Consider the following 23,603-nt stretch of genomic DNA (forward strand, 5'->3'; position numbering starts at 1 on the left):
CTTTCGAACACAAATTAAGATTTTTAGAAACATACCTCAGCTCTGTAGGTCCATTAGGGCTGGGTATTGATACAGATTTCCCAATTTAACTTGATATACAAGGGGCCTTTTAACTAGGTAAATTATGAAAATATTACATTTACCAATTATATTTAATTACTTTTTCTGTGCAATGCATGATTAGAATTAAATAATTTTTTTAGTTGTTTATGATCAATAACTGACGGTAAAGAACAGAAAGGGAATTAAAAGAGACATTATTCGATGACAAATGGGATGTGTGGATCTCATCCTTGAACACACATTACACGGAACAGCTGTTACTCTCAACACGCTGTGAAAGGATCTTGCTGCTGAACACTTCATGACTAAACTACACACTACTAATGGTGAATGATATGTAAACATTTACCAGCCAGTTGACAAATATATTAACTTTAGTCACATAGCATGAAATGTGATTGCAAATAAGGGATTTCCTCTCATTGTAGTAGAAGGTTGCGCATTTGAGTGAAAGATCAATCTTGGGATTTAAGAACTGATATTGAGATCGTTCAAATGAAGATCGCGATTTATTGGAAAAATAATATTTTTACCCAGCCCTAAGATCCATACCATGCACTTGAATGGTGACCAGAAAGTTGAAGGTCCAAAAATCATATAAAGGCAGCATAAAAGTAATCCATACTACTCCAGTGGATAAAGCGATATGATAGGTTTGGGTGAAAATAAGATCAATATTTAAGTACATTTTTACTGTAAATCTCCACATTCACTCTCACAGTCTTCTTATTTTGTTTTTGACAATTTGCATTCTTTGTGCATATCACCACCTACTGGGCAGGGAGGAGAATTTACAGTGAAAAAGGACTTAAAAATTGATCTGTTTTTCACCCACACCTTTCATATCGTTTCTGAATATATGGATTTACCACAATAGTTGTATGGATTACTTTTATGCTACCTTTATATAGTTTTTGAATGTTCAAAGTTCTGTCCACCATGCATTGTGTGGACCTACTGATATGAGATATACTTCTAAAAATCTTTGTTTGTGTTCAGCAGAAGAAAAAAAGTCTTTCACATCTGTGATGGCATAAGGGTGAGTAAACGATGAGAGAATTTTCATTTTTGGGTGAACTATTCCTTTAAGGAACTATCTACAGACTGGTTGATTGGATTTTGTCAAACTGGTAAAGTATTTTTTATTATGATTGAAATACACTTACAACTGCACTCTGTCCACAGACAAGTTAAGCATTATATTAATTTGCTCATGCTCTACAACTTCCCATATAAGGAAAATATATTGTTATTTCCATGAAAATAAAATGATTACTATTTCCTGTACTGTATGGGGGAGACTGAGAAATTTCAAGGTTTCTTTTTAAGGCCAATTTCTATAACAATGACAATGGAACTTTTGTTTGGTAGACTACCTTGAAACCAACCAACCAACAAAAAACTTTCTAAAGAAAACAAGCATTTGTTCAACTGGTCTATTGACCCCTGCTCAGAGTCTGACTCCACCCACTAGAAATATTTGAAAATGCAGGAAAAGTGGGCAGACCCCGGCGGGGATAGAGGGAACGAACCGAGTGCGGGGCTGAGCGGGGGGTTGGGGTACCTGAGACTCGTAGTGACGGATTAATTGACAGCTGCTGTCAGACTCTATGTTATTATTATTCCTCACACGGTCGCAAGACGACATGTACATGAATCTGGCGTGGTGAGCTGGAACCTGCTTACGTCAGCTGTCACCGCTTACGTCACGAAGTACCACAACAGCCAATAGGAAAATTCAACTGCATTAGCCACCGTTCAACCTGAAGAGGGCAGCACTCAGACGTTTTTACACCATATATTGTAGAATTAAAACACTTTATACACAAACGTCAAAAACATTACTTGAATCAATGACCAGTACTATTAAAGCCCCATGCTTACAGATCATTAACTAAAAAAAGTTGGTTTAGGGTTTAGTTACCCTTTAAACGGTAGGCTGCAGTTGCTGAGATATAGCCCTTGTCACACCTTCCCCGTGTGACATCTAGCCCCGATCTCCCGTATCATACTGCGATATTTTAAATATCACATGTAATAGAAATCAGTCAAATCTGATTTTATTCTCTCTCTTCCTGACATCGTCCGGGGCATCTGCGTGTCTTCTGAAGTGCGGTCATGTATGAAGTCCGTTTCATTTTGGCGAATCGGTTCGTTCGGATAGTTCATTTCAATGAACCATTTCATTTCATTTCAATGAACTGGTTTTAAAAACGATTCATCGATTATTTTAAATAAACATTGTTTAATACTGCCGTTTATGACATTTAGAAAAGGTTACACATTGCTTCTAATGGCGTTTTGAGGTTCTAACATGTGACGTTACCACTGGCTCCCAGTGAGTGGTCGGTTGGACCAAACCATAAAATAAACCAGATCCAAGAACGATTCGCTTGCGTACGCGCGCGCCTCAGTGTACCACATCCTGAAATAAATATTTGGGAAAGGTTTAGTTAGACTAACTATAGTTTATAACTAAACGCGTTACTTACTTTCCAAGCAGTAATCTTGATTTTGCTAAAACATGCAACAAAGCGTTAAAATGAAAATACTATTATTATAACACAGTGAATCAGATTAGCGTTTGCTTAGATTGGATGATAAAAACTGTGTAGTTCTCTTTCTCCCAACAGATTAAATAAATACAAGTCCCGCCCTACTGGTGTGAAAAATGCAGAAAAAAAGTTAAATGGGATTCATTGATTCAGACTATAGAGCTCAGACTGAGAGCTTTAGCCTACCTCAAATTAACTACCAGACTAAAATTGTATTTTGAGGAAAATCATGCTTTTCAAATTTACCTGCGCTGTTGTCACCAGGTTATTATTCATTTTAGTGTCCCTCATCGGTGTATGGAGAGTGACATGGGTGAAAAATAATAATTTATACTGGTTTCTGACTATCCTTTATCTACCTCTCGTTGCTGAAATGATTTTGACTCTGAGAAGGAGAAAAGGGAAGGACTACAAATGGTAAGTAAGTTCATGGACTCTTACTTTAGCATGCCTAGGAGTTGTACAGCCAAATATAGCTGACTGACTCAAACTCTTAACTTTCAGGTTTTCTCCAGCTATTCTATTTTTCCTAATCAGTATTATTCCTACCATATGGATCCTTGAGTTGCACCATCAGCAACACAGAACAAATGATACTAAGGTACGGTAATATTTGAGAGTCAAGAGGCTCATAACAGCTTTACTTTCTATAGTTTACACCCTATGAATACATTTTTTATTTATTTCAATCATTCTATTTTTTTTTCCTGCTCCCTTTTGAACACTTTAGAGAAACTCAAATGTTTACAGTTGACCAAAACAGTATTCAGACACTTGAGTCACAATTAACAATACGTGCCATTGCATTTTATGTTAAACAAAATATCAAGCCACGTGTGGTTTATAGAAAAATAAAATTAATATTTTTGTTTGAACTTTAAATACACAACTACATTTTTTAAGGTAAAAATGTAATTAAAAGTTTTTGTTATGTTTTGAATTATAAAACAATAGTTAAACTGTTCAGAAATAGCTTATTTGGACACTTTCTGGTTTTCAAATGTTAGCAGTCTTTTGGTCTGTCGGCCAGACTGATTTCACAGTGAGATCGGAAAGAGTTGTTCGACTTTTCTTTAACTAAAATCGGCGTATACTTCAAGTCAAGTCAAGTCAATTTTATTTGTATAGCGCCTTTCACAACACACATAGTTTCAAAGCAGCTTTACAGAAGATCAGCATTAACAGACGATAAAACTGTAATGTCTATAAAGTCGATTAATCATCATTGTGTAATTTAGATAAAATACGATTTTTAATAGTGTTTAAAAATAATTAAATAATAATTGTATTAATAACCCCAGTGAGCAAGCTGTAGGCGACTGTGGCAAGGAACACAAAACTCCATAAGATGTAGATTAATGGAGAAAAATAACCTTGGGAGAAACCAGACTCACTGTGGGGGCCAGTTCCCTCTGGCTAACATTATGAATGTAATGTAAATATTAATTATGTATAGGTAGAATCATGGTTTAAAATTATTAAACTAAGTGTTAAGGGTCAGTGATTAAACATCGATTGTGTTTGAACTGTAAGATTAATGACCAAAGTCTTTGAAGTCCATCTTGATTAATTGCAGAAGTTCACATAGATGCAATTGTCCTTGTTAATTGGCTGATGAAGGCTTTTGTTGGCAATAGTTAGTCTAAGCATTTCATTTCAAGATCGTAGTCCATAAATAGACCGAGGTGATGCAGGTTGGAGTTGGCATCATTTCATCCTCTGAAGTCCGTCATAATAGATTGAAGTGATGTTTGGCTGGCACCGGCTGCATTTAGTCATCATCATTCTGCGACATGTAGCAGTGGAGTCCAACATGAAGCAGGAATGGTGCTGGATCCAGCCGGTTCTGGTGACCTCAGGATAGGAATCCCGAGGTTGAGACAGGGAAACAAATGAAAAGATGTAAGCATAGATGCCATTTAATTTATTGCAGAGTTAGAGATCATGCTCAATGTTTCTGGTTTCTGGTTCCGGCAGACCCAACTAAAGCAGCCTAATTGTGGATTGGAGGATAAATTAGGTGTATGCCTGGCTAAATAGATGAGTCTTTAGTCTAGACTTAAACTGAGAGAGTGTGTCTGCATCTCGAACAGTGTTTGGGAGACTATTCCATAGTTTAGGAGCCAAATATGAAAAAGATCTTCCTCCTTTAGTGGATTTTGATATTCTAGGAACTATTAATAGGCCAGAATTTTGCGATCTTATTGAACGTGTTGGAATATTGCGTGGTAGAAGATCACTTAAGTACTGCGGAGCTAGACCATTCAAAGCTTTGTACGTAGTTAACAGAATTTTAAAATCAATACGGAATTTAACAGGTAGCCAATGTAACGATGATAAAATGGGGCTAATATGATCATATTTGGATTCAAACTCGTGACTCCAGGGGTGGTAGAGCAATTTTTTTTATGGAATGGTATGGAGAAAACATTCCTACTCCCTGAAAGATGTCACTGAAACCTGTGTCCTAAACTACCTCCCTGTTCCCTGTGACAGCACTAGACTAGACTGTGTAAACAGCAAACAAAAATGTGTCAGAGGCCGCGGTCACATTTTTTGATCAGCCAATCAGAAGGTATGCTTTCTGATTGTCAATAATTTTGCACATTCTCAGAGTGTAGTAGTTGAAGCGGATCATTCAGATTTAATGCCATTTTCAGATTCACAACAGTCAGTTGAGGGTGCTATTTTGCTGTTGTGTTAGACAACCTTGAGAAGACACGCTGCTGCTCATTGACGGTCTCAACTTTAAAGGGGTCATCTAATGAGGAATAAAATGTTCCTTGATATTTTGACAAAGTAGAGGTTTTTCTACTATAAAAACTGTAAAATCCAGAACTCAAAACTTAAGACCAAAGGATTATTTGCGCGTCCGCTTTGCTGATCGCTCTGCGCTCAATATATGTGATGCAAATTGCGTCATCAACACAGCTTGGCTGAGCGCCTCTTCGATTTTCTTGATCCTCGGTCCTTGGCTGTGCACGTCGTCTACGCATACAATGCCAATGTGTGCCAGTGACTGAACTAAAAGAGTGCCACAAAGCAGATGTAGTGCACATGCATTGAATGCGTTTCTATTCGGTCACTGTCAGAAAAGTAAACTAAGAAAGGCAACGCGGTCGATCGATCCGATCCGGAAAGCGCAAAAACAGGTATACCTGAGCATTTAATCTCTAACGTAATTAAAGCATTTATTGAAACCAAGATGAAAAAATATCTCGCTTACACCTTGAGTCTGTCTACACCAGGCGCGTTGACATGATCTTTCTAAACCATTTATTTGTTTTGTTGGCAGCTGTAGCGCCAGTGCATACAGTGCAAAATGGAACGGACATCTGTTTACTGTCGGGCGTAATATGATGCGCCACAACGGACACTTCCATGGTAGACTGCATCATTGATTATAATGTGTTCTATTGATTTTTACGCAACTTGACTCTCGCGTTCAGTGTAGATAGGGTGTAAACAGTTGTGCTTGAGATGAACAGTTATATTCTATTAATATATTCAGATGCAATATGTTGGATGTACGTTATCTGTAACCTCTGACATTTTGTTTTATAATGTTGTGGAGCTTGTTGTTCATTCTCTTCAGATTGAGTTTCAAAAATGGCTGAATTTGAGGGGCTGCATGCTGTTAGCCAATCAGAACAGTGGGCGTTTACGTTGAAGTTTTAAGGAAGCGCGTATGCCAAAAGCGTTTCAGACAAAGGGCCAGAGACAGGGTGGGAAATTATTATATATGACTAAATTATGAATGTTAACATTATCAGAGGACGTCAGGGAAGATAATAAAACTATAAAAAAACAAGTGTACCCTTTAAGACAAGTGTATCTTGGGCAACCAACTAGATTTCAGGATTTCGCTGGTTAATTGGAGGGGGTGTCACCTGTAGTGGGTGTGCCTTGCAGTGGTCGAAAAGAGGGGTATGACTATTTCAACGGCTCAGTCTCATAGAAGTTCTAGAATGGCTAAAATTGCTTACAGCACCTTAAGTGTCCAAATACTTTTTAGGGTCAGTGCATGTGCATTTACATTATTTCATGATCAGTGTCTCATCCTGACTGTATTGCTTATTTCAGTGCAATAAACTGGATTCATCTAAGAGCATTAAAGTCTTTCTTGATGAATGGAGGAACCTCACGAATGGAACAGTTAATTCACAGGTACTCTCTTTGTGCTATTCATACTGGCGTCAACTTCCACATTACAGTCTTTTTCCATAGAAGTTTAGACTAAAATAATCTCTCCATGAAGACCATTGCAAGCCTTTCAGACATTGTTTATTTTCTCAGTTTTGCCCTTAAAGCACAACTGTTGGCTTGGTTGATTTGTAAATACATAGGTTGGTCCTGCCCTAAATCCAAACAAGACCTGTGTTCATGATCACACATGGTTCTTATAGAGGGTCTCCAACTACTGTTATTTGTTCAGAAGTTGCCACACCTTTAAATATTGAGGTTTACAGGGCATGCTTTATGTAATAATGACCTCAGCCCTTCTAATGAGTAAACCCCTCATATCTGAATACTCGTATTCACTTTCTGGTGGCATTTTAGGATCCTTTAAAGTTGTTGTCATCGGTTTGTGCTAATGACTGGATCCTGGCCCTGCATCAAATCCTTCTGATCCTGCTAATAGTGGGGAAGTGGCTGCTGCCGATCGCAGGGGGGGTCACCAGAGATGAAATGTCCCAGCTATTGCTCATCTTTGTGGGTATAGCTGCAGATATCCTTGAGTTCATCAGTGAGACACTGTCTGATGTGAAGTGAGTATTGTTTGTTTTTTCATTGTGTAATGATTTGTCTCTCAGGGAAGATGGGACTTTAAAAGGGCACATATATTCAAATTATATACAGTAAATATGTAGACCAGGGCAAGTTATTACACTTTTGACTTAAAAACAAATAAACAAACAAAAAAAAAATGAAAAAAAGCAAACCCTGTCCTGACAAATATTTACTAAAGTCAATTTCTGCATAAGGGTGAATGACATGACACAATTTTTTTGTCCGGATCTAAGTAATCCATTATATATATATATATATATATATATATATATATATATATATATATATATATATATATATACATATATATTCAATATTAACATTTAAAAATCTTTTGTCCACCCAATCAAAGTCATGTGGTATAACATGCAGGTAGCCATTTTTTTGTCATGTGACCAAAAATAAAAAGAAGAAGCCTTTAGACCCTCATGACTGTGTGAGTAAAATAAAAATAGATATTTTTTTAATTTTCGATAATCCAGATATTAATGATATTTGTAAAAATATTTAAAACTTTAAATAGGTAATGTAAACTGATCAGCCACAACATTAAAACCACATGCCTAATACTGTGTAGGTCCCCCTCGTGCCGCAAAAACAGTGGCAACCCTAGTCTTCTCACCACAATTGTACAGTACATTGTTACTGTAGACTTTGTGAGTTCGAAACATTTGTGAGTTCTGGCTATTCTCTGTTGACCTCTCTCATCAACAAGGCATTTCCATCCACAGAACTGCTGCTCACTGGATGTTTTTTGTTTTTGGCACCATTCGGAGTAAATTCTACAGACTGTTGTACATGAAAATCCCAGGAGATCAGCAGTTACAGAAATACTCAAACCAGCCTATCTGGCACCAACATTCATCCATGTGATTATCTAACCAGCCAATCGTGTGGCACCAGTGCAGTACATAAAATCATACAAGTATGGGTCAGGAGGTTCAGTTAATGTTCACATCAGCCATCAGGTAAAGGTGTCTTGGCCAAATTCCCCCCCATTGGCCCTTATCTATCATGGCCCCCTAATAATCTCCATCCCTGAATTGGCTACATCACTCTACTCTCCTATATACCAGTGGCTGGTGTTTGGTGGGCTTTCTGGCGCACTATGGCTGGTGTCGCATCATCCAGGTGGATGCTGCACACTGGTGGTGGTTGAGGAAATTCCCCCTATACTATGTAAAGTGCTTTGAGTGCCTAGAAAAGCGCTATATAAATGTAATTATTATTATTATCAGAATGTTGAAAAAATTTGATATCAGTGATTTGGACTGTGGCATGATTGTTGGTGTCAGAGGGGCTGGTTTGAGTATTTCTGTAAATAGATTTGGGGAATGTTAGCTTGGTGTTCATAAGCTGTAGCAGCAAAAGTGTTAATGCTTTCACAACCTTGCTGACCTAAGACTTGCTGAGCCACAGGCCTTCACCAACCACCTCCATAAAACAATAATGCTGTGCAGCTAAAAACTGCACTGCTGGACTTTAGGCGAAACTTGTGGCCCTCTGAAGGTGTGGTTTCACAATCTGCAGCAATTCAAAGATCTTGGTTCTTTGGAATCCGGAATTTTCTTATGATGTCATCATCAGATAGAGGGTCAAGTGGGAAGAAATTTGTCTTTGTGAAGGCATTTATATACACTACCTGACTTCTACGTCACCTTCTGTGCTCAAGCTGTAGGATTCTTTGTAAAGCCGCCATTGTTGAGCATTTGACACACATAGATACTGTATATGTTAGGATAGTCATTAATACACCTGCTACTGATGCACTAATAATCTTGGTGGCTAATAATAATCTAAATTAACTAAATGTGAGTGTTTCATCAATGATTTGTGACAGTAATAGGGCACAGCTTAATTTGATTATCAACTTACTGTATTCATCTGTTAATGGGTTTTTAGATTTAAAATATTCTGCTTTCATGCTGTTTTCTTTTTCATATTTATGCTGTGAAAAATGAGAAGGCCTCTCTTTAGAATTGTAAATAAAGGATGTGTTTTGTGTCATGTTTGGCTTATATTATCATGGCTATTATCTTGTGTATGTGCTGGTGGGTCATCACCACTGCAAAACAATAAAGGTTTGTATTTCAATACATTATTTTCTATTCTGAGATGTAGGTTGGCATTGTTTTGGCAGCACGAGGGGGACCTATATAATATTAGGCAGGTGGTTTTAATGTTGTGACTGATCGGTGTGTGTGTGTGTGTATATACACTCACCTAAAGGATTATTAGGAACACCATACTAATACTGTGTTTGACCCCCTTTCGCCTTCATAACTGCCTTAATTCTACATGGCATTGATTCAACAAGGTGCTGAAAGCATTCTTTAGAAATGTTGGCCCATATTGATAGGATAGCATCTTGCAGTTGATGGAGATTTGTGGGATGCACATCCAGGGCACAAAGCTCCCGTTCCACCACATCCCAAAGATGCTCTATTGGGTTGAGATCTGGTGACTGTGGGGGCCATTTTAGTACAGTGAACTCATTGTCATGTTCAAGACACCAATTTGAAATGATTCGAGCTTTGTGACATGGTGCATTATCCTGCTGGAAGTAGCCATCAGAGGATGGGTACATGGTGGCCATAAAGGGATGGACATGGTCAGAAACAATGCTCAGGTAGGCCGTGGCATTTAAACGATGCCTAATTGGCACTAAGGGGCCTAAAGTGTGCCAAGAAAACATCCCCCACACAGTGGTAACAAGGCATGATGGATCCATGTTCTCATTCTGTTTATGCCAAATTCTGACTCTACCATCTGAATGTCTCAACAGAAATTGAGACTCATCAGACCAGGCACCATTTTTCCAGTCTTCAACTGTCCAATTTTGGTGAGCTCTTGCAAACTGTAGCCTCTTTTTCCTATTTGTAGTGGAGATAAGTGGTACCCGGTGGGGTCTTCTGCTGTTGTAGCCCATCCGCCTCAAGGTTGTGCGTGTTGTGGCTTCACAAATGCTTTGCTGCATACCTCGGTTGTAACGAGTGGTTATTTCAGGCAAAGTTGCTCTTCTATCAGCTTGAATCAGTCAGCCCATTCTCCTCTGACCTCTAGCATCAACAAGGCATTTTCGCCCACAGGACTGCCGCACACTGGATGTTTTTCCATTTTCACACCATTCTTTGTAAACCCTAGAAATGGTTATGCGTGAAAATCCCAGTAACTGAGCAGATTGTGAAATACTCAGACCGGCCCGTCTGGCACCAACAACCATGCCACGCTCAAAATTGCTTAAATCACCTTTCTTTCCCATTCTGACATTCAGTTTGGAGTTCAGGAGATTGTCTTGACCAGGACCACACCCCTAAATGCATTGAAGCAACTGCCATGTGATTGGTTGATTAGATAATTGCATTAATGAGAAATTGAACAGGTGTTCCTAATAATCCTTTAGGTGAGTGTGTATATATATATATATATATATATATATATATATATATATATATATATATATATATATAGCAAAAAGAAACATCCCTTTTCAGGACACTGATAATTTTGTAAAAATCCAAATAACTTTAAACTAAGTTTTCCATGCTTGTTCAATGAACCATAAACAATTAATGAACATGCACCTGTGGAACAGTCGTTAAGATACTAACAGCTTACAGATGGTAGGCAATTATGGTCACAGTTATAAGAACTTAAAAAAAAAACTTTGAACACTAAAGAGACCTTTCTATTGACTCTGAAAAACACCAAAATAAAGATGCCCAGGGTCCCTGCTCATCTGCGTGAACGTTCCTTAGGCATGCTGCATGGAGGCATGAGGACTGCATATGTTGCCAGGGCAATAAATTGCAATGTCCTGCTGTGAGACGGCTAAAACTGTGCTACAGGAAGACAGGAAGGAGAGCTGATCATCCTCACAGTGGCAGACCACATGTAACAACACCTGCACAGGATCAGTACATCCGAATATCACACCTGCGGGACAGGTACAGGATGGCAACAACAACTGCCTGAGCTACACCAGGAACACACAAGGCTGGACTGAGAGCTTGTAGACCTATTGTAAGGCAGGTCCTTACCAGACATCACCAGCAACAACGTCACCTATGGGCACAAACCCATCCCTTCACTGGACTAGACAGTACTGGCAAAAAGTGCTCTTCACTGACAAGTCACTGTTTTGTCTCACCAGGGGTGATGGTCAGACTCAAAGGAAAGAGCATTATGCCGAGGCCTGTACTATGGAGTGGGATTGATTTGGAGGTGGAGGGTTCATCATGGTCTGGGGCGGTGTGTCACAGCATCATCGGACTGAGCTTGTAGTCAATGCAGGCAATGTCAATGCTGTGCATTACAGGGAAGACATCCTCCTACCTCATGTGGTACCCTTCCTGACATGACCCTGAATGATCTGACTGTTACTATATATATATATATATATATATATATATTGGGGCTGTCAATCGATTACAATATTTAATCGAATTAATTACATGGTGTCCTGATTAATTAATCGCGATTAATCAGCAGTATACAAATATTTCAGAGAAAGCCCCTCATATAACAATAATTAAATATATAAAGACTATACATATTTAGATCAATATATAATTATACATAGTTATCTTTAAATATTAAAAATTATATATATATATATATATATATATATATATATATATATATATATATATATATATATATTAGGGCTGTCGAGTTAACACCTTAATAACGCACGATTAATTATACAAAAAATAACGCGGTAAAAAAATGTACGCATTAATCGCATGCTTGTAGTACCACCTGTATACTCCAGAGGGCAGTAAGTGAAATTTCAGCTGTGTGAGCAACACACAGTTTATACAGTGAAGAAAACAACACAGATATGCATTACTAAGGGTTCAAATGCACCCTACCATACGACCTGCGTCAGACATGCTTGTCTCGGGTGTGTTGCATCATAAAAATAAAATGTTTAGTTCACTGTTTCAAGTTAAATATAGTTTAATATTCAATCTTTAAACACATCTTGAGATCCCTTAGTTCGCATTTGTGCTCCTTCAAGTGTTTTGAACACAAGAATGTAACGTATGTTTGCGTTGTTCTTCCTACTGCAGTGTTTTCTTCACTGTATAAACTGTGCGTTGCTCATACAGCTGAAATTTCACTTACTGCCCTCTGGAGTAAACAGGTGGTACTAGTAAGTAAGTAAAATTGATTTATATAGCACTTTTCACAGATAAACATCAAAAAGTGCTTCACAGTAAAATGTAATACAAGAACAATTTAAAAACATTCCCCAAAATACAAACTACAAACACTACAAACAACCATAAAAAAACCCTCGACTAACCAAAAGCCTGCTTGAAGAGCTAAGTCTTCAGTTGTTTTTAAAAGAATCAACTGAGTTTGCACAACGTAAAACAAGAGGCAAAGCATTCCACAGCCTGGGAGCGACTGCCTGGAATGACTGGTCCCCTCTAGTTTTAAAATGAGTACGGGGAACAACTAATAACATCTGATCTAAAGAGCTGAGACTCCGGGTAGGAGTGTGCGGCTGTATCAGGTCAGTGATGTAGGTAGGGACTTGGCCATGCAAGGCTCTAAAAGTAAGAACTAGAATTTTAAAATGAATTCTATACTGGACTGGTAACCAGTGAAGTGATGCTAAAACAGGTGTGATGTGTTCTCTTCTCTTAACACGGGATAAAAGCCTTGCAGCAGAGTTCTGAACAACCTGAAGACGATAAAGCTCCTTCTTACTCAAACACGTAAAAAGACAATAGTCTAAACGGGAGGAGATGAACGCATGAATAATCATCTCTAACTCACCTTTAGTCACAGATGATCTTAATTTTGAAATGTTCCTCAATTGAAAAAAGCAGTTTCTAACTAACTGTTTAGAATGAAGCTCCAAGGACATAGCTGACTCAAAGACAACACCTAAGCTCCTGAGGCTCGGTTGGACAGACGGGCCTAAGTCGCCAATATATTGTATTATCTTTGGATTTTACTTTCAGGGCCGATGATTAGTGTTTCTGTTTTGTCAGAATTGAGAAGAAAAAGTTCTCACATAACCACTTTTTAATACTAGACAGACAGTTAATTAAAGAAGACAACTCAGTTTCTTTAAAGGAGCAATACAGTTGGATATCATCTGCATACAGGTGGTAAGATATACCGCTAAACTGACTAATAACCTTACCGAGAGGAAATATATACAAGAGGAACAAAATAGGACCCAAGACAGAACCCTGCGGTACCCCACACGACAACTCTGCAGTTTCAGACATAATCTGATTCATATTAACACTAAAGCTTCTACCTGACAGGTAAGATGAAAACCATTTTAAAACTGATCCCGACATGCCAACCAGATCACGAAGTCTAGTTAACATAACATTATGATCAATTGTGTCAAAAGCTGCTGAGAGGTCCAATAAGACCAACACTGTATATTTTTTAGAGTCAGCTGACATCATAATATCACTTGAAACTTTAAGTAACGCCGTTTTAGTGGAATGTGTTTTGCGAAAACCAGACTGGAATTTGTCAAATAACTCATGATTCTCTAGGAAAAGGGTGAGTTTTTCAGCTACAACTGTTTCTAGAATTTTTGACATGAAAGGAAGCTTCGAAATTGGTCTTTAGTTTTCCGGTTGTAGCGGATCCAGATTAGTTTTTTTAAGTACAGGCTAACAACGGCATGTTTAAAAAAAGCAGGAACAACACCATTTAAGAGTGAGGGGTATAACACAATACAGGGGCCAATGTAGTCAAAAATTTAATAGCACAGTAGGAACAACATCCATAGGACAAAATGACAGTTTCATAGAATGTAACAGAGAGATAATGTCAAGTAACGTCACAGGTGTAAAAGTGGACCAACAATGCGGGGGGGACAAGTCACAGGCAAAGCTCTGAGCCAATGGTGGTTCAATGTTAGCCCTAACGTCTCTGATCTTATTAACAAAAAAGTTGAGGAATTCATTACAGTCAGATCTACACTCACCTAAAGGATTATTAGGAACACCATACTAATACTGTGTTTGACCCCCTTTCGCCTTCAGAACTGCCTTAATTCTACGTGGCATTGATTCAACAAGGTGCTGAAAGCATTCTTTAGAAATGTTGGCAGTACAGTGAACTCATTGTCATGTTCAAGAAACCAATTTGAAATGATTCGAGCTTTGTGACATGGTGCATTATCCTGCTGGAAGTAGCCATCAGAGGATGGCATGGTGGCCATAAAGGGATGGACATGGTCAGAAACAATGCTCAGGTAGGCCGTGGCATTTAAACGATGCCCAATTGGCACTAAGGGGCCTAAAGTGTGCCAAGAAAACATCCCCCACACCATTACACCACCACCACCAGCCTGCACAGTGGTAACAAGGCATGAAGGATCCATGTTCTCATTCTGTTTCACCAAATTCTGACTCTACCATCTGAATGTCTCAACAGAAATCGAGACTCATCAGACCAGGCAACATTTTTCCAGTCTTCAACTATCCAATTTTGGTGAGCTCTTGCAAATTGTAGCCTCTTTTTCCTATTTGTAGTGGAGATAAGTGGTACCCGGTGGGGTCTTCTGCTGTTGTAGCCCATCCGCCTCAAGGTTGTGCGTGTTGTGGCTTCACAAATGCTTTGCTGCATACCTCAGTTGTAACGAGTGGTTATTTCAGGCAAAGTTGCTCTTCTATCAGCTTGTATCAGTCGGCCCATTCTCCTCTGACCTCTAGCATCAACAAGGCATTTTCGCCCACAGGACTGCAGCATACTGGATGTTTTTCCCTTTTCACACCATTCATTGTAAACCCTAGAAATGGTTGTGCGTGAAAATCCCAGTAACTGAGAAGATTGTGAAATACTCAGACCGGCCCGTCTGGCACCAACAACCATGCCACGCTCAAAATTGCTTAAATCACCTTTCTTTCCCATTCTGACATTCAGTTTGGAGTTCAGGAGATTGTCTTGACCAGGACCACACCCATAAATGCATTGAAGCAACTGCCATGTGATTGGTTGATTAGATAATTGCATTAATGAGAAATTGAACAGGTGTTCCTAATAATCCTTTAGGTGAGTGTAGATAACACTGTTGTTTGAGAGCTAGTTGGAGAAACTATTGTATTAATGGTGTCGAATAAGATTTTAGGATTGTGCTTATTCGAGGAAATAAGTTGAGAAAAAGCACATTCTCGCCTTTTTCAACATCTCATTCAAGGTGACCATTAGATCTTTAAGATGGAGCCTGTGAACCTCGAGTTTAGAAGATTTCCAAAGACGCTCTACTTTTCTACAATTTCTCCTAAAACTTAAGATGGCTTCATCAATCCATGGACAGGTTTTATTGTGGGAGACAGCGCTCAATTTAATTGGTGCTACTTTATCTAGAATCGATAAGCACTGACCATTAAAAGATAAAATAAATTCATCAACATCAGTACATCCTATCAGAGAACATGGGTCAAACAAGGCAGAGAACCTCTCTGCAGTATCTTGATTAATAATCCGCCTTTGTGTCATAATTCTCTGGGGCGGAGGATCTTGAGAAAAGTTAATATTAAAAAACACACAGCTATGATCACTCACATGTACATCTTCCACATGTGTATTTACAATATCTAGACCAAGAGAAAAAACAAGGTCCAGGGTGTGACCCTTAATGTGCGTGGGTCCAGTAACATGCTGAATGAAATTAAAAGAGTCTGTAATAGAAAGGAGATTAGCAGCTGTATTGCATGTAAAATCATCAATATGCAAGTTAAAGTCTCCAAAAATTAAAACCCTCTCAAGTTTGATGATAGATGATAAAAAGTCAGTAAAATCAGTAAGAAAGACACCTAGGGCCAGGAGGGCGGTAAATTAACACACTGTAAAAAACATTAGAAGAGCCTACTTTAAGCATTTGAGATTCAAAAGAGGCAAAATTATCTGAGTTAATCACTCTACATATGAAACTGTCACGCTGCACAACAGCAAGTCCACCACCATGACGTGCCAATCGAGGCATCCCAGTAACAGAACAGCCAACAGGACAGAGCTCATTTAGGTAAACAAACTCATTTTCCCTTTGCCACGTTTCCGTAAGAAACATAAGATCAATGTTCTAGCTCATAAAAAATTAGAGATGGAACGGGTGTTAAGCAAGGCAAAGTGGAGTAATGTAGCGTTCGACAGACCGGCATCAAGAACAGCTGATTGTGACGAAACTGACCGTAAACAGCTGACACAATCACGAGGACTCCAGTTGCGGCGAATTGATAGTCGCTGGTCAGGCGGCACAGAGAACATCGGTAATGGCAAGTCCATCACGATCCCGTCAACAAATTGCTGATACACGCGAGGTTCACATCCAACCGGTAAAAGCATCGCGGGGTGTTGGTGCTGAGGAGCATTTTCACCCATATTTAGGGGGAAAACTAGTCGCAGCCACCGAAATCGTTCCCCGCGAAATGGCTAGAGCAACCCCGTCCAGGATTGCGCCTTCTCTTCACTTGAACGCCAGCTCTGCAGCCCCTTCTCTTCGGTCTCTTCTTAGGATTCCCAGGTCCCCTGGCTGTAAACAGGAGCCGGTACTCAGGTGATGAAGGAGGACGCACGAACGGGGCGGAAAGGTTTGTCTGAAACTTTCCCAACTTTCCCAACTTTCAAAGAGTCTTTCCATAGACACTCTGATGTCCAACAACGAGCGTCGATCATAAGTCCGAGCAGCAAAGACACAATAGTCAGATGATAGGGGTGATATGGCAACATATAGGGTGAATACAAACGTAAAAAGTTTACGCAAGTGCGATGCAGCAACGGCCAAGCCAAACACAGGCGCCATCTTTTACTACAAGCTTGCATTTCTCTATGGTGTGATGAATTGCGTTAATTTTTTTAACGTGTTATTTTTTTGTCAAATTAATCGTACTGACTTAACGCATTAAACCGACAGCCCTAATATATATATATATATATATATATATATATATATATATATATATATATATATATATATATACACACACACACACACAATTAATGATACTCACATACTGTCTGAATGCACTTGAACACACTCACTTTTTTCAAGAAGCAAGGACAGTATTTTAATAAAAGTATTTCATAAATGTGTGTTAATCCTTTTTAATTAATAGTTACATGACTTAACATTTAAAGTAATTCATTTTTTTCCGAAAATACTGTAAGCGTTTTTTCAAAGATTTATGAAGCCAACATGGACACAAATATTACATTATACGAACTTGACACATGTTTTTAACTACAGTTTTAAATATTTCAATTTTATATTTTTATCATCTCGACAACCTTATTTGCCAATGACCCATAAAAACATACTGTACCTTGACAACAAAAACTCTTTTGAACATTGAGTTCATTAAACACCCATTGACCTTTTGTGTCAACATGGCTCATTACTGTATATTGGTTTTCATTGTATAAATTACACAGATTTTGGGCAGAATACAGTTTCTTGAAATATTAAATACTGTACAAAAACAATTAAGGGGGCCTGGGTAGCTCAGCGAGTAAAGATGCTGACTACCACCCCTGGAGTAGTGAGTTTGAATCCACGGCGTGCTGTGACTCCAACCAGGTCTCCTAAGCAACCAAATTGGCCTGGTTGCTAGGGAGGGTAGAGTCACATGGGGTAACCTCCTCATGGTCACTATAATGTGGTTCACTCTCGGTGGGGTGCATGGTGAGCTGTGCGTGGATGCCGCGGAGAATGGTGTGAAGCCTCCACACACGCTATGTCTCCATGGTAATGTGCTTAATAAGGCACGTGATAAGATGTGTGGATTGATGGTCTCATCAATGATTCATCCTCCACCACTCGGCTTGGGCGAGTCACTACACCATCACGAGGACTTAGAGCACATTGGGAATTGGACATTCCAAATTGGGGAGAAAAACATATCTTTATTTCAAATGTGTTGTAGGCTACTTAATGGCTTTTTAAGCAATATTTTAATAGTAAAAAATATGAAACACAAAACAATTAAAATCATAAAAATGAAAAAAGAATCAACAGGATGGGAAACAGAAATTATAAAATATGTTTCACAACTTTCCACAATATCAGTGAGACAACTTGCTCCAACCTGACATTTATGTCAAATTTACACAGTATAAAGGTATTCTTCAAATCATAACTTTAATGTTTTTTCATGTGCAATTTTCTCTACCAGTGAGAACAATCCACAGTTTGTGTACATTATTCTATCAGTTTGGACATGGAGCATGCTACAGTTTCCTCTTCATTTCTCAGGTATGTAACTATCCATTATTAGCTCATATTTCATGCAAAATATGACAAACAAATTAAAGGGATAGCTCATGGAAAAATGAAACATTTGTTATCATTTACTCACCCTCATATGCATATCCAAACCCATATGACTTCCTGTAGCGGTATGTGAGCTGAAGATAGGAGGCTCGGAACAGGAGAGTGTGGTTCAATGAAGACCATGGAGGATGATTTATTGACAACCAAGGTAAGTGGAGAAGAACCAGTGTGAACATTCTCCCCAGCAGGTAGTACCACAACTCCAGGACTACCCATTTTATGGCCAGGGCTTCTTTTTCCACTGCCGCATATCTGGTTTCAGCTGGGTTCAGCATCCGGCTGATGTATGCTACCTTGTGCTCTTCTCCGACCCAGCACTGGGAAAGGACGGCTCCCACTCCTGTGTCCAAAGCATCTGGTTTTTCTAATATTCAAGAGCAGGGGGTGGATTGAACTCCCTGCATCCAAAACTGCTCATACTTTCTTCCCATTCAGCATGGGGCTTCACATTCTGGGGCTGCAGTGGGAACATCTTGATGTACCGATGCAGCCCGCCATCCAAGCCCATGCCTTGGGAGGGTTAGGGTCCATTGGCATTGCCTCATCCTGTCCTTTTGTAGTTATTGGCAGGCCCACTGGCTTGTATGTGCCCTCCAAGGACCCCTGGTGCCCTCAGGGGGTATGGAGCATTCTTCTAAGCCACATCACATGCTTGGGCAGCCTCTGACAGTTCCACCGCTTCAACGAGATCTGTCAGTGTATGTGTATTGGGCATTCCAACAGTCCTCTGTGGGCGGAGAAAGGCTCGCAGCATATTGTCAATCACTACTCATTCTGCCACGACTGCTGCTGAGGGATCTCCTGCAAGAAGGCCAAAATTTGTCAGCCATGCTATTTGCTCTACCTGCACCCTGGAATGCTGGATTGAAAACTCCAATCATGGAATTTCTGTGCGGCACATACTCTCGCGTGGATTTCATAATCTCAGGAGAACATCCTAATTGTTTGCGGTAGCGGCCGGCAGCAAGTAGTAGACCTGCTGGGGTTATCCAGTTAAAAAGGGAGTGATCAACTGAGCCCACACAGCAGGGTCCCACCCCTCACATTCAGCCACCACTTAAACATATGTAAATATGTCTCAACATCATCCTGCTCGGATAATTTAGTAGAGATATTTTGGGTGGTTAAATTCAGCTCGGAGAGGGGCACCTGCGCACAGTGGAGCCAGCTCTTCTGCATTCCTGTTCTGACCGACAACAGGCTGTTCAGTCATATGCTTCTGGCAAAATGAGACCTCCGCAAGATGTTGGATGAGATCTTCGATGCCCAGGGAATAAGCTGCAGCAGGTTGAGTTGTCTGTTCGTGCCTCAGAGCTGCCTGCATTCTCCACCAGTGTAGTGGGATGTGAGCTAAAGAAAGGAGGCATGTAACAGGAGAGTGTGCAGTTCGAAGACCCCGGAGGGTGATTTATTGATAATTAAGGTAAGTGGAGAAGAAAAGAGGAGGTTAGGTGCCCAGTAATGTCTTCTTGTGCCTGTGCAGTCTGTGCCATGAGAGGTGAGAGAATTAAGGGGGTCCGGCTTGAATTCCCTCTCTGGCTTCAGCTGTGTCCAGGGATGAGCAGTTCTCAGTCGCTGCCTTCTCACCCCTCTATTGCTCCCGCTAGCATTTATATCTCTCCTCTCTTGATAAGAGAATAAGGTACAGACGATCAGCCCGAGAAGTACCGGTGATTGACGTTGCCAGGAGCAATGCTGATTGTTATATAGGCCTCTCACCACACTTCATTTCTTGCGTGAAAACCTGAAGGAGATGTTAAGCTTCAGTTAGATCCACTGAAAGTGAATGGTAACTGAGACTGTCAGTCCATAACATTTTGACTAACTTTTATGTTCCACAGAAGATATAAATTCATACCAGTTTGGAACAACACAAAGGTGAATAAATGATAACAGAATTTACATTTTTAGGTGAAATGTCCCTTTTATTATGATTTTTTTTTAAGATGCATCAAGTACATATAACAATTACTAAGTATTATGCTACTGTTTATTGAAATTGTAATGTTCTTTCCCTATTTGTTTCTCAATGCCATCCATCAGTGGTGAACACCAAACCTGAAGATTTTTGTGAAGGCCAAGGTGACTCACTCCTTTCCAAGCACAGAACAGATATATGGAACATTGTAGAAACGCTTTTTCTTCAAGATGGCCCCTTCTTTATTGTCCGAATTACAGTTATGATACTGTTTTCTGTCTATCATCAAATGCTGGTCTTCTTCACCATTAAGAATTTTCTAGTGGTAATGCTGAACATCTACAGGCTGTGGGTCATATGCATCGATTACAAATCATGAGGTGTACAATTGTCTATATTACTATATATTGGGTGAACTATCCTTTTAAGGCACACATAAAAATGCCGTTTCAGTCTATAACAAAATTTCAAAGCAAGTGGCATTTATTTTTCAAGGAAAACAGTACAAATACAATTTTTAAGCTAAATGTTTTACAAAAAGAAGTTTGTTTGGTATTAAATGATAAAAAAAGTAACTATACTATTCAAAAAGAAGATAAATAGTATTTGAGCACTATTATTTTGTAATGCAATGACACTCATGATTTTTGTAATGCGGCTTAATATTTTTAAGTGTACAAATACTTTTTTGGCCCCACTTTATAGAACATGCTATTATAATCAAAATCCATTTAAAACATGCACATCTAAAATACAGGTACACTGTTGCTCCCAAAAATGCTTTAATTCAGATTTTATAGTGAAAATAAATTCTAAATGCTCTTCATTAGTCTGATATTATTATAATAATTTGTCAGTTATTATTTGTCAATTTCTGTGCAGATTAAATGTTTTGTTGATTTTCAATGTGGAAGAAAAAACATATTCTGTAGTAAACAAGTTTAAACATAGTTTTGGACATTTTAGTGCCCATTTTCTAATTATTTGTTGATTTTATTAATATTAAGACTGAAACATAAGGGCAAAAAAAGACTGCTTTCCAAAAAAAATGTCCAACTCTTTCCTGCAGCATGCAGAATGCTTCAAGATCGGATTCAGTGAATTCTAATCTTGTGTGCACTGCATGTTTGACAACCATCCACAGATTTTCTATAAATTCCATATGTTTATTCTCTGAGAAGTCCATCACAAAATCTTTATCTTTCATGGTTAAATTTTGTGTATGTTTGGATCTTTGTCTTACTGCAGCATCCACAATTTGTCATCTTTGCTTTCTTTAGTTGCCTGGAAACTTCCAGATTATACTGATAAAATAGAATGCATGGTTCCCTCCAATAATATGACCTGTATTGAATGCCACAAAACCCTAAAGCCCAATACTGTATAAACATCCTAATTCTTAAAAGTTGGCAAGATGTTCCTTTCTTTTCCTTCAAACATTAGTGATTGTGGCTTAAGGGTTCAGTTTTCATTTTATCAGATCACAGCACTCGGCTCTGGCTTATCTAAGTGTGGTGATTAATACTTGCAACTCTGACATTTGTGCTGGGATTGCAAATAACGTTTCCTTCCATGTAGGTCATGTTTGTACACCGTAGGTCCTTTTCAATGTTTTGCATTCCTGATCAGTTTATAAGCAGTTCTGTGAGAGATATGTATTGAGGTATTAAGATCTTCAGTAGTTTTCCAAAACTTTAATTTCAGACTGTGGGACTTATGAGGACATGTGTTATTTAATGTTATTATTTTTTATTAAGCTGTTTCATAGATTTGTATGTCTGTTTTCTTTATGTTACATACACATTTTTAAATAGAAAATGTATATGCAAAAAGAACCTAACACAAATGTTGCAGTGGAGTCCAGGTTTTTTGCTTATACATTTTCTTTTGGGATTTTTGTGGCCTAAGCACATTTAAAAAAAACAAAAAACACTGTTATATGTTCAGGTTCAGTGAGTTCCTAACTACTTTATATTAATATTAGCAAATTAATAACTGCTCTTAAGGCACTATATAGTCTACTCATACTCGGCCTAACCCAACCAAAAAAAATATATATATATAATTGTCCTGGGTCATATTAATTTAAGCGGTGGCCCTGACTATTCACTCATATACAGTTCAAAAGCCTGAGAACAGAATTTTCTCTTTTGGGTGATTTTGTTTCTTTAACTGTGGCTAAAATCCATCTTTCATGTCTTCACTGACTCTCTGCACTGGCCTAACTGGGCAACAATCACTTACACTTGTATTCTTACACAAAAGCTGCGTTTTGAATGTCCGGAAAGCACACATGTAAAAATATTTTTTTAGTGCCATGTGCTTTATGAGGGCATGTTTAAACAGACAAAGTGTTTGTCAAAAGACCATATGATTAATTAATTTGGCTTTGGTATACTTATGATGGAAAGAAGTAGTTTCCTTCACTAGTTGTGTTTCGGGTCAGGATGTAACCCAACTTGCTTAAACTGACCTCATGTCAAGAAATGACTGCAAATCTTCATACATGGATGCATGCATTGAATGGTGCTTTTTTCTTTAAACTAATGCTTATTTCAGGCTTGATGAAGTCTAAACAGACAAAGATGCTTCAAATGCCAGTAAAGTCATAATACACAGTAACTGAAATAACTAGAACATGGTTATGTAATATATTAATATATTTGTACTCTGTCTTTTACTTCCAGGCCAACTAGCTGAGATGAGTTATGCATAGTGAAAAAATAGTTTATCTTACTTCTGTTTTCTCTTGAATTACTTCTGTACTTTCTGACTGCCTGTACATACTAGATAAAAAAAGAAATGGTACAGGATGTGAGAAGTGTTTTTTGTGTCATTTGTCTTTCATTAATACAATATTATTATTATAATTCTATTTAAAAAATATTTTTTAATGTTAGATTTTCACTAGATTGTACTGTGAGTTCTACTTGAACATTATTAGTCTCAATCCTTTGTT

At 38.5% G+C, this 23,603-nt stretch overlaps 1 protein-coding gene across 1 annotated transcript; it reads left to right on the forward strand.

Moving 5' to 3' along the window:
* The first annotated feature begins 2,569 nt into the window (after positions 1-2,569).
* tmem26b (transmembrane protein 26b) lies at positions 2,570-23,603 on the forward strand. The gene is made up of 6 exons (XM_052102496.1): positions 2,570-3,035; positions 3,123-3,219; positions 6,702-6,785; positions 7,179-7,387; positions 18,569-18,648; positions 20,770-23,603. The coding sequence occupies exons 1-6, from the start codon at positions 2,848-2,850 to the stop codon at positions 21,021-21,023; spliced, it is 912 nt and encodes a 303-aa protein (XP_051958456.1). The 5' UTR covers positions 2,570-2,847; the 3' UTR covers positions 21,024-23,603.

Source organism: Xyrauchen texanus, chromosome 33 (genome assembly GCF_025860055.1).
Source record: "Xyrauchen texanus isolate HMW12.3.18 chromosome 33, RBS_HiC_50CHRs, whole genome shotgun sequence".
In the NCBI taxonomy this organism is placed as follows: Eukaryota; Metazoa; Chordata; class Actinopteri; order Cypriniformes; family Catostomidae; genus Xyrauchen; species Xyrauchen texanus.

What these genes read in the sequence shown, in the direction of transcription:
- tmem26b (XM_052102496.1), top strand. Translation starts at nt 2,848, where the DNA reads ATGCTTTTCAAATTTACCTGCGCTGTTGTCACCAGGTTATTATTCATT. An exon ending in ACAGAACAAATGATACTAAG is followed by an intron (nt 3,220 to 6,701) that starts GTACGGTAATAT and finishes TGCTTATTTCAG; the next exon opens with TGCAATAAACTGGATTCATC. An exon ending in ATGGAACAGTTAATTCACAG is followed by an intron (nt 6,786 to 7,178) that starts GTACTCTCTTTG and finishes GTGGCATTTTAG; the next exon opens with GATCCTTTAAAGTTGTTGTC.